The sequence below is a fragment of the Ochlerotatus camptorhynchus genome, unplaced genomic scaffold, assembly GCF_037179485.1.
Source record: "Ochlerotatus camptorhynchus isolate MF236.1 unplaced genomic scaffold, CSIRO-AGI_Acam_v1.1 ptg000443l, whole genome shotgun sequence".
Taxonomy (NCBI): domain Eukaryota; kingdom Metazoa; phylum Arthropoda; class Insecta; order Diptera; family Culicidae; genus Ochlerotatus; species Ochlerotatus camptorhynchus.
This window is the reverse complement of record NW_027040929.1, coordinates 5,418,220-5,430,991: the sequence shown is the minus strand read 5'-3', so window position 1 is coordinate 5,430,991 and position 12,772 is coordinate 5,418,220. Positions and strand designations below refer to the sequence as shown.

Below are 12,772 nucleotides of genomic sequence, written 5' to 3'. Positions count from 1 at the left end.
GGACTTAAACGTAACGGATCGGGAGTTGTTTTAAGGAGAAGGAAAATCACGGTCTTCATTTAAGCGCCAGGTAACACTAGGTTACCATGAAGGTCTCAGCAAGGTCTCAGAATCCGAATCCTGCTCCGGCTAGAGCACTCAGGGCAGGTTTATCAAAATTCCTACAAATGGCGGCAATATTTGCACAGAACCCAACAAACGAATGGAATGACCAACAGAGAAAAGACTAAAGTCATCGGTAAGAGAGGTTTCCTATGATGGTTTGCCCCACGTTTGACGCCCAACTAACGGTATTTTTGATCGTATGGAGTTGAAGTTATTGGAAGTTAAAATTTTGAACACTAGTTTCTTGAATTAATTACTAGGTGTAAGTTTGCTGTAGAGTTTAGTCTGAATTATTGAAATTGTATTGAAATTTGATAAACCTACTGTGAGGTTTCTAGCCAGAACGATATTCGGATTCTGAGAACTTGCTCCTTCACGGTAACCTAGTGTTACCTGGCGCTTAAGTGAAGGCCGTGATTTACCTTCTCCTTAAAACAACTCCCGACCCGTTACGTTTAAGTCCATTTGGAAATCTAATCGGCAACTGCTAAAGATAGTTAGGCAATACTGACATTGAGGCAAAGATCATTTTGACATATTCTTACGATTTCGGTGCATTCAAGGCAATTTGAAATTTGCCGTATTCAGAGGACTTTGATGTTTCATAAATTCCTGTGGACGATTTCAAAGCAATTTGAAAATTTTGTTATTTGTTTACTATCCCAATGGTTTAAAATACAAAATTGTCTGTAAAAATGCCCAAATTGTCATTAAATTTTCAAAATGTTACAAGTCAAATATAACTAAAATGACTAGAACAGCCTTAATATTCCAATATAGCTTTAACAACTTTTAAAAAGCTTTGGAAAGATTAAATGACCGAAACAGGCTTAAACACCACAGCCATTATTAAACGTCAAAATCACCAAAACCGCTAAAACGGCCGTCCAAATTATAATTGTGCAAATTTTTATGCAAATCGGAGAAGGTCGAGTTTTTCCGATTCATAATTTGGCGTGGAACTGCTCTAGAGCGTATTAATATAGCATTGAAATCACAAAAATGCCAATTCTTATGAAACAAATATTATTTAAAATATTGATGCAACAAAAAGCCAGAATCGATGTACTAATTCAAAATGGTATTAACGTCAATAAATACGTCAAAATCAAACAAATATGGACTTAAAATCTCGGAAAACATTAAAAAATTTTACAATCCTCTAAATACACCTTATTCACCATACAAACGATAAAACACCCTAAAAATGCCTAAATGCCCTTGAAAGTGTCTGGATGCCAACATAATTTTTATGCCGATAAAACTACAAAATGGCCTGTAACTTTCCCAAATGGATTTCAACCACTGAATTTCTGTGAAAACGCCAAATCTGTCATTCAAATGGCCTTATATCGCTAATAAGGTTTCAAATCAACCAAAATATTTTAACAAAGTTATGAAAATACAAAACATCAAAATGTCCTTGAAAGCTTAAAACCACTTAACAACAATTTGTTAAGTTGGTATTGAAAATAAATAAATAATGAATAATGCCTTAAAAATACAATGCTTTAATTTCAATTGCCAAAAACAGCCTTAATATTCCAATATAGCTTTAACAACTTCTAAAAAGCTTTGGAAAGATTAAATGATCGAAACAGTCTTAAACACCACAACCATATTTAAACGTCAAAATCACCAAAACCGCTAAAACGGCCGTCCAAATTATGAAATAATTTTTTCTATAACTTTTTCTCACCATTTCCAACTATTTTTTTTAGTTTCAATGGTGTCATTTTGAATATTTTACAAGATCCAAAATGACCGAATTTTAGCAAAAAAGTGAATCATTGGTCATAAAAAACAGTTGTGTAAAGTTTTATGTAAATCGGCGAAGGTCAAGTTTTTCCAATTCATCATTTGGCGTGGAACTGCTCTAGAGCGTTTAAATAAAAAAAACAAAAATGCCAATACTTATGAAACAAATATTATTTATTATATTGATTCAACAAAATGCCAGAATCGATGTATTAATTCGAAATGGTATTAATGTCATTAAATACGTCAATATCAAACAAAATTGGACTTAAGTCAAAGTCTCGGAAAACATTATACATTTTCATAATCCTCTAAATACACCTTATTCATCATACAAACGATAAAACACCCTAAAAATGCCTAAATGCCCTTGAAAGTGTCTTGATGCCAACATTATTTTTATGCCGATAAAACTACAAAATGGCATGTAACCTCTCCAAATGTATTTCAACCACTGAATTTCTGTGAAAACGCCTAATCTGTCATTCAAATGGTCTTATATCGCTAAAAAAAATTCAAAACATCAAAATGTCCTTAAAAGCTAAAAACCGCTTAACAACAATTTGTTAAGTTGGTTTTGAAAAAAAAAAAAATAATGCCATAAATATACAAAACTTTAATTTTAATTGTCAAAATGTCATTAACATCGGCATCGCAGCATTTTAACAACAAAATCATCTGACTGTGTCAACCACACCAAATAAAATTTCTAAATGAATTTTTCATGAGAACGCCAAAATATATTTTTTTGCACCAAATCAGTTAGAAAATGCTAAAATGGATTAAACAATCTCCAATAACATCTCAAGTAAGGCCAAAGCCAATATTCCGTCGATACAAGTATTATTGACCAAAGTGGCTTAAAATAACCAAATAACCAGCCATATTTCCAAAATTGACTTAAACCTCCAAAATCATCTCTAAATTAAATCAACAAATAGATCAAAAAACCCAAAGGCAATAAAATGACCTGAAAATCTGCTAAAAGTTCTTGTAAACTTCAAAATTTTCCCTATGAACATCCCTTAAAACGCCAAAATGGCTTTCAAAGGCTCCTCGAAAAAAAAAAACCGGTTATCAGTAGAAATCTAAACACCACTACACTGAAGACTTTTTTAAACGGGTTTTTTTACGTCGTTTGCACCAGCACAGTCGTTTTTAACGATTTCTCGAAAATGATACATTTTATCAAACTAATTCAATTCAAATTATCCGTTTTAGTCATAAATTATCAAATGGAAAAATCACAACATTGAAGATACAGAAATTTTTAAAAATTTGGCAATGAACCCAGCATCCTAATACTACACACTTAGAAATACGTAATTTTACACGTGACGGAATTCATCTTTGACGTAAAGGATGAGACGTAAACATTAGAGTGATGCAAAATTTGAAATTTTCGCTCCACAATACTTAAACGATTCCAATTCGGATCCTGACTAACCTCTCAAAATTTGAACCCATTTGGTGAGAAACTGAGATGGCACAAGCCATTTGAAGTTTGTATGGGAATTACTATGGTAAAACCAAGATTTTTGTTCATGTCTATCTAATAATTCACCATATCGGTCTGCTTTAAAAGCTTTCAATTTTGCTTGTAGGATATTTTCCCAGCTACAACTTTGCTGAAGACCACTTTTTGATTAAATACAAGGATCGAAAGTTATCAATGGTTCAATGCACTGATGTCCTATGATCATGCTCAATCAACTGCTCAGCAGGCAACATTGGTGTTTCTGGGGCGTTGAATAGGACACAAAAAATTATGGCTACTATGTCACACTGCAAAATTCAGTGTTGCCTACAGAGCAGCTGCTTGATCATGTCATAAGTTTACCAATCTCTTAAATAATTAATAACTTTTTCCTGTCTGGTTTTACATAGAAACAATCTTCAGCAAAGTTGTAGCTGCTAAATTTTCTATAAGAATCGCTATCGAGCTTATTTGCAGCTCAATATGGAAAAAGACAAGAAGGCAATGAACAAAAAGTTGAGATTTCCCATAGTAATTTACATGTAAACTTCAAATGGTTTGTGCGAAGTCTGTTTCTAACCAAATGAGTTGTAACTTTTGGAGGCTAATCACGACCCGATTTGAAACCATTTAAGCACTGTGGAGCGAAAAAGTCAAATTTTGCATCAGTTTAGTAAACATACATGTACTGTAAAATTAAGTGCTCCGAGACTGAAAAGTTCGTTACTCGACGAAAAGAACGTTTGATTGAGCTGAATTTCGCGTCTATTAGGACTCAATTTTATGTCAAAATTGACGCTCGTATATGTCAGTCTCAGAGCACCTAAATTTACATGAATTTTTCTAAGTGTGTAGGATTGGCATCAACATCTAAATTTTTAAAAAAAATTAAGCATGTGAAAAATGAAAATTTTGGTAGGTTTTAACAACGGGTTTTTTCACACGAGAAAATAACTGAGTGTATTTCCCATGTTATTGTCAGCATAGTAGCACATCACAGTAACTTGAGGAGCTCCAAGTGACTAGTTATACCAGGAATAGAAGTGCAAAGTTGAATGCTCATCATGCATCAAGCAACTCACAAGGACTCCATTAAAAAGAAATGGTGTTTAGCTCTTGCGATTACCTTCCAATGTAGGTAATTTTCCAAAAAATCGAGCGAGAACTTCGATGAATACTTCTGAGCATGACCCATTCGCCCAGGTGACCAAATGCACCAAACCATTCCCATCCCAGAAGACAGCCAAACCATTCCCAACGACTACCGTCCGGAACGCATTCCAATAGAGAGCCTTAGTCTAGCGATATTGCCCTTAAAACTGACCGACGACTACAGGGTAAGTGTGTGAGAGTGAGTGTGAGACTGCCTATGCTATTGAATATAATCTTTGTATAATCTGTGAGTTGACTGTTTACAGTGCGCGCGTGGTGCAGGAGATTTCTTCTACTTCTTCTTCTTCTTAAATCTGTTGGCTTTTCATCATCTCTTTAACGATAAAAATAATTAACTAACCTGTATTTAAGTAATCGTTATGCCCACATGGCCTGTGGCAGTCTTCTATCATTGAAATTGTTCTTGTCGTGCCCAAGCGTGTTGGGCTTATCACCTTTGCTACTACTGCTACTGTCATTGCAACCGACGCCGCCAACGCAATTGTTCGGTTTCCTACTGCTATTGTTGTAACTACTATTACTATTCAAATTATTCGAAGCACTGGTATTGTTGTAGCCGCCTAAGGGTTCGGCCTTGCCCATAAAGGTCGTCGACAGGATGTTCGGGGCACCCCCGTTGGCTATGGGTGGCGAGTGCGAACACTCGCTCGAGCCCCGCGACGACGTCGAGTATTTGCTGCTGGAGGTGCACTCGAACGTTTCCCCTGCGATCCGCTCGCAGCTGGTGTTGTACGTCTCGTGCGTCGTGTCCAGTAGACAGTTGGAAGGAACTGCATACTCGTGCTGTCTCTCCGCTGTCACCTTCCGGCTGAAGTCGTTCAGCCGCCTCTCGTGCTGCGTAGTGTTATATTTACAATTACTAACCGTATCATAATTATCACAGTTTCTCGGGCAGTTGCCTCCAATGGTGGCGTAGCTGTGACTCTCGAGCCGCCCATGGCCCGGAGCCGGAAGCGTACCACCCCGCCCTAATGCTGCTGCTACTGCTGCTCCTCCTGCTCCTCCTCCTCCTCGCCCAGTCGTGGCGGTATTGTACTCGTTGGCTGTGGCGTAGATATTGATCGCCGACCGCTTGTTCAGACAGTTGCTCTTCTTCACGTGGGGCAGTGCAATTCGGAGCTTCTGCCAGAACTTTTTATCGTCCCACTCGATGCAGGTGTTTGTCTTCAGGTAGAGCCTCATGTCGGCATCCAAATCCCGCTGCGGGAGATCCCCGTACAGGATGATGATTAGCTTTCGGCGTCTCTTAAGGACCTCGTGGATGGCACCCTTGAACTCGAATCGGGTCCATTCGTTGTACAGGAAGTTCTTCGATAGGACTAGAATGGCACGTTTTGAACTTTCCACCGCTTCTATGATAGTGTCGGCGATGTAGGTGTTGATGTTGAAATCTCGGTAGTGCAAGCACAAACGGAAGCCAATGTCATTTTCCAGGGTTGAAGCAAGGATCTGGTTAACAAAGTGCTCATCCTGAAGGGAATTGATGATGTACGCATCATACAGACGATCCTTATCGAACTCGTTGACGAATGTTCCGGATTTGTAGCACAGCGATCCGAAACAACTGCTGTGAGCCCAAACCTTCAACTCTTTTCGATAGCAGAACATGCCGAAGATCAATCCGAAGAATCCAACAAAAGCGCATGTCGCCACCAACAGCAGCGGTAGCATGTCCTCGATTTCCTGCGTGTGGACAATCGAACTCATGCCCTCACCACGGAATGTACACTTGGTCCCATCCTTCTCCTTCAGAATGCTCGTTAGATTATTATAGACGCAACTGATTTCACCCGAATCGATCACCTTCTCCACATTGGATTGCAAATAGATTCTCAGCTTGTTCAGGAAGGTGCAATCGCAGGTCCACATATTGTTCGCCAGTGAAATCTCCACCAAATACGAGTTCGATGCCAACTGCCACACCTCAAAGCTCGAAATCCGGTTCCCATTCAACCGTAACACTTCCAACTTTCTCAGCTCCGAAAACGTATGATCTTCTATGTACGAAATCTTGTTCCCCTCCAGGTACAACTCCCTCAAACTCTCCAACGCACTAAACTCATTCCCATACAACTTCTGGATATTATTATGCTCCAAATGCAAAATCGCTATTCGTCTCAGTCCAATGAACGTCGTATTGTAAATTATCTCGATATTGGAATGATTCGCGTACAGCACTTTCAGATTCTTCCTCCCGATAAAACTGTGCCCGGAAAGTTCCACCAAATTGTTCCCATCCAAATACACCTCGGTCGTATCCATCGGGATATTGTTCGGAATGTCCGTGTAACCCGCGGCCGAGCAGTCCACCACATTCGTCGACCAACTGTTATCGTAATAGCACTGGCACTTGTTCGGGCAAGTCATTTCACAATCACACGCGTCAAACTCACAACAATGGCACAGGGCAAAACAGTGCGTATTGTAACTGCACAAAAAATGCTTCGGTTCGGCTTCAATCAACGGAATGAACGCCCGCTCACGATTGTACATCAACTTGCAGTACACCGTTTCGATATCGTTAATCGTGGGATATTGTCGCGAGGTAAGGTGGTTAATCTTCTGCAACCAATCAATGTTACAATCACACACAAACGGATTCCCACCGATGTAAAACTCTGGAAGCTGCTTATCGTCCGGCACCGGTTGCAACCGAAGCGCCTTGATGTCCAGTCCGGTCAGCTGGTTGGCATATAAATCCACCCGAGTTAGGTTCGTTTTGTGGATGAAACAGTGCGGCTCCACGTGCATAATCTGATTATCGTTCAGAAACAAAAACTCGATACTGTTTGGAATGGAAGAAGGGGTAACTTTCGTAATCCGATTGAAACTGGCATCGAGGGTTTGCAGGGACAGCTGATTATCCATCCCATTACGATTGCCCAGCTCGGTGAGGTCGTTCTTGTGCAGATCCAGCCACTGCAGGTGCGTTGGGATTTGCGAGTAGTCAAAGCTTTCCAACCGGTTGCTGGAGATGTTAAGCCACACCAGGTTGGGCATTTTGGTGAAAAGGCCTTCGACGTCGGTTAGAAGGTTGCCATCCAGGCGGATGGCTTGAACGTTGAAGGGCGGTTCAAAGGCACCCGACTCTATGTTTTTGATTTTATTTCGAGCCAGATTCAGGATTTGCAGACTGGGTAGGTCTTTGAACGCCTTACGGGTGATGTTTTCGATTTGGTTGCTTATTAGACGTAGACCATAGAGATTGTTCATTCCACGGAAGCCGGGTTCTTCGATAACGGTGATGGAGTTCTCGCCCAGGTCAACGGTCCGAAGAAGACGCATATCCTTGAGGGCCAACGGAACTTGGGTGAGTTCGTTGCCATTGAGATTGAGGTCTTCTAGGGTGCTGCAGTTGCGGAAAGCTTCCGGATGGACGCCGGTCATGACGTTGTTGTCCAACGACAGCAGGGACAGGGCGTACAGTCCATTGAGGGAGTATGCATCAAGATATTTGATTTTGTTATGGGATAGCAGCAGTGTGTGGAGGTTGTTCATGGGGGAGAAAGTATCAGCAGCGATAATTTCCAGCTGGTTGTGTCGTAGGTTAAGGATTTGAAGAGTATATAAATCCGAAAAGATCTCCGATTCTAGCTTGGTGATTTTGTTGTTCGAAAGATTTAGCAGAACAAGCCGAATCAGACCGGAGAATGTTTCCCGATTGACCCAAGCTGAGGTCAGCTGATTCATGGACAGGTCCAATGCTTGCAGTTGTTCCAGTTTGGAGAATAGCCCTGGGGCCAGCACACTGATGGAATTGTTTTGCAGGTAGATCTCCTGGATGGATTGTGCTGGATCTTTGAACAGATCCGTTGGTAGAGCAACGATTTTATTTGAGCTCAGATCCAATATTTGCAACTCCTTCAACCCATTTAGAGCTTTGTCGCCAACCATGGAAATCTCGTTGTCGTGGATTTTGAGTAGCTTCAATCGTTTCAACATTCCAAATCCACTGGCTGGTAGCAGGACAAAGTGATTCTTGGATACATCCAAATCTTCTAGGTCCAAGTTGCAACTGACTGTGGTACTGTTTGCACTCTCATCCTTCACCAGTGGCTTCTCTCGGAAGCCCAAATCATTCACGTCCTGCAGCCGGTTGGAGCTGATGTTCAATGATCTCAACCCATTTAGCGAACAGAACAAATGATCCGGAAGCGACCAAATGTTGTTCATGCTCAAATCCAGCAGTTCCAAGATTTTCGAATGGGCAAACACCTCCGGTTCGATCTCCAGATTCAGCTCCGGCCAGTTGATGTTGTGTGACCGGAGGGTAAAATTCCTCAAATCACTCAGCCCCGCCAGAACGTCGTTGCCAAACTTGGCAATCTTGCAATGCTCCAACGAAAGACTTTTCAGCCTTATCAGATGGGCAAACGATTTGGGCTGCAGTTTACTTCGTGCCATAATTGCATCGTTGCAAATCACCGTCAGAGAAGCCGTATGCTCCGAAGGTATCACACTAAAGTTCGTATTATCAAATTCACTGTTCACAGTTCTTAGATTACACATTAGGTCCACTTCGTCGTCGGGCGTAACACGGTACTTGCAGTCATCCGGAGCATCGTACCGCAGATTGGATTCCACCGGACTGCTCGGGTAGTAGCGTGCCTCAGCCGAGTCATACTGTAGGCTATAGTTGACCTGAACCGAGAGCAGCAGAACCAGAAGCAGGGCCGGTAACGCCACCAGCTCACTTTTTCGCGTAATTAGACTCATTTTCCCTTGCGTCTACTTCTTCACGTTCCGTCACTTTTTTTACTGCTCGGAAATTGAACCACTTCTTCGCTTTTTCTATCGGTCGCTTCAATCATTTAAGATAAATTCACTTCATTTTTCAGGCGCCTTTCCTCCTTCTCCTCTGCGCCAAAACACAAACTCGCGAGAACAAATTAAACATTAAAGAACTAGAGCACGATACGAGCAGCGAACGTCGAAGGCGCCGTTATGTCATGCAATTTCTCATCTTCGCCAATGTTTCGTGTTTTGTTGTTATCTTCGTTTGCCACTTTAGACACTTGTTTAATCTGCCGCGATTCAACTTCGGTATCTACCAGTTCTTGGATTCTCACGTCACTCGGTTTATAGGATGCTTGTTTTCACTGACTCCACTCGCGTTTTATGAGTCCTGTACGTAAACTGAATAAAGCTTCTTTTCTCGCATCGGTTGCTCGTCACAGTAAATCGTGACTTTCGTACACCCGCATGCACGAATCATAAGCGAGCATCTTTCGTCACGAGCGTCTAAAGTTGTACTAAACTGTTCACCATCGGAGCCCACTTGTATATATGAGCTTGGCTAATCGTGCCGTCTCTCCACACTGCCGAAGCCAAACACGAACATTACTCGCTTGTATAGGTGGCACCCGAGCTCTGCCGAACACGACAGGATACCGTCCGTACGAGCACAAAAGTCTACACACTTTCACTGGTAGTGGTGTCGCTTCAACCGGTCGTCGGTGTTTGTTGCATCGTTTCTGCGTTTTTCTACACACTTCGTTCGCTAGCGGGGTTCCCTTCCAACAGACCGAGAACTTCACTTTATTATGCCACTATGATTCCTTCACCACCGCCGCAAAACTACACTTAATTTTCATTTATGCTGATATAGTTCTACAGCTTTTTTTTATGTCCCTCTGCTTGCCATCACCGTCAACAGCGAATTCGAAATTAAAAACTCTCTTCCATGCACTCTCCCTCTCTCTCTCGTGCTGTTCGGCTTCAGTTCTCGCACTCACAACTTTTTTCCTTTAGTTTTCACCCGAAAACCGTTTAATCCTGCGACGGTTTCTCTTCTTCTTTCACTTGCCCTTCTCCGGAGGTAGCAGCCAACGCGTTTTGTTTCGAAAATTTTTACTGCATCGAAGAGAATCCTGCTGGTACTGCTGCTGCTGCTGCTTCTGCTACTACTGGTGTTACTCCTGGCCAGGGGGTCCTCTTGGCTGTCGACTTTAATTACTGCATACACGAGTGCAACTCTGCGAAAAAAAAGTCGGGAGAAAGAGAAGAAAAGTTTTTCAAATTTATGTTCACAATCATTGTAAATTGCTGCTGCTTCGGCTAAGAGAACATAATGAAAAGCAGGGATTCGTGTTTAATTATGCAAGAAAAACAGAAATCGAACTGCGGCGAGTAAACTTTGTGCGCCCGTTCAAAGGGAAAGTGTACGGCGGCTTTAGTATGTACCTAATGGGTAGACGAAGATGATGGTTGACCCCTTGGCGATGAGGATGAATTAGAACCAGGGGAAGATAAGGATCGGAAAAGTTTGCAGCACGAGGGAAGCCAAAATCTAGTGAGTCAATATTGATTTCGGCGCGAGACTGTCTTGTGTTTGGGGCATTTTTTTGGTGGGAGTAGGATGATCGGAACGGAAAATGGGATTATTGAACGAATTTGCGTCGACGAGGATTCCGAGATGAGTGGATTGGTTCCCAGGATTTGGGGTATTTTGAACCGTTCGATAAAAGAATTGGTTGTTTGAGTTGTGAAGGATACTGTTGTTCGAGAGAGTTGAATGAATTCGGGATTGTTGGGATTACAGTCAATAATTTGCGTTACAACATTACGAATGTTTATAACGAATATTTATTAGTGCTGGGACTTGCATTATACATATGTTTTTATTTTTAAATTATATTAAATTTTGTCAATTAACAAATCTGCCATTCCACATCAGGTCACATGGGCACCTAAAAACCAACTTTTTGACAAATATTTAGAACAGTAAAAAAGAAAACTGTTAAAGGGAGAATAAATTTGAAATTTTACCATCAGGATATCCGCCATCTAAACGTTTTCTCAATGTATTTTATTTCTGTATTGGGCACTAGAAATCATAAAATTCTGTATACTGAATATCAATTCAACGATATTTCTTTAGTCTGAAGGTAATTTTATTGAAAAAACTGGAGAATCCCGATTGTTGAAGTCCTAGCTTTTTCGATGCGTCATTTGGAGTGGAATTTGTCAGTACCCTTTTTATGTATGTTTTGTACAGAAAACCACTATTCGAGACCACTGAAATATTTTTCCATGCAAAATTTACAAAAATGCTGCAAATTTTGGTAAATTTCAAGACTTTTACCAAAATTTGTTCAACAATTTATAGCATGAGCATGAGAATGATTGACCGCCCGTAGAGTCAACTCCGTTATTACCAGATCAGCTGTAATTACATAGAGAACCAATAGACGTTGCTTGGGACTAGCAATCATCCTCAATGTGTAAATACTGGTGATCTAAAACTAGACAATATTAGTACCGACTACGTCCGAATGCTCGTCAAGGAAGCAATGGGTTGGAATATGTTGACGTAATACTCGCTTTAATGAAAGCCGAGAACACCTCTGCACTTTCACGAGAAACCACTGGGTGTGGGATATAAGGGTTGGGATTGCAGCAGGATTCATTTTGGTAAACGATATGCTAAATTGATGTCCTAACGATTCAATATTGCGAAGGAGCTTGGGTTTGAACCCACGGACTTCTGCTCAGTTAGCAAAATCGGTCGCCACAAGGCCACCATGCTCCTTATATCACAAGAAAATTACGATCAAATTCCCGTTCAACTTGTTTATAATAGGTTTCGATACCGGCGGCGACCTGACCGACGACGACAACAACTGTTTTTGAGAAGGATTTAACATAGATTTTCGATCAATACGTCTTTTTAAAACTCAAATATTACTTCTGTTATGTACCTTGTTTAAGCTTTACATCATATTATGACAGAAAGCCAATTTAAAGTATAACCCTATAATATGAAGGCGCTTCTCCAACCGTATTTCAATACGCTTTATCTCGTATTAAGAATACATCTGTTTCACACTGAAACTTTATAATGTGGAGTTTGAGATTGAACCCAAAATGTTCTGCTCAATAAGCAAAATCGATTGCTACTAGGCCACCGAGCTCTTTATATCACAAACAAATTACGAGTTCCCGTTTAACTAGCTGTTACTAGATTTCGGTCCCGAAGACAACAAACGACGATAAAAACTGTTCTTGAGAAGGATTTGAGATTTCCGATCAACACGTTTTAAACAGACTATATATGGTAAGCAAAAGCTATCCAAACTCCTCAATTTGCTTTTTGAGGCCTTATTTGGTAAATATTCAATTGAATTTAAACAAATAACTAGAATGGATCTCATCCGAATGATCTGTAGTTTTTTTTTTTTTTTTTTCCTTTGGTTTGTTTTTTCCGTCGATCTTGTTTTCCGTGCTGAGCACCAATGCTACCGACGTGCCAGGAAGGCA

The 12,772-nt window shown here is 40.7% G+C and overlaps 1 protein-coding gene across 1 annotated transcript; it reads right to left on the bottom strand.

Moving 5' to 3' along the window:
• Positions 1-3,865: 3,865 nt before the first annotated feature.
• Positions 3,866-10,483, bottom strand: Toll-6 (Toll-like receptor 6). Its single transcript, XM_065234841.1, has one exon. The coding sequence runs from the start codon at positions 9,227-9,229 to the stop codon at positions 4,871-4,873; it is 4,359 nt and encodes a 1,452-aa protein (XP_065090913.1). The 5' UTR covers positions 9,230-10,483; the 3' UTR covers positions 3,866-4,870.
• Between the last annotated feature and the right edge of the window lie 2,289 nt (positions 10,484-12,772).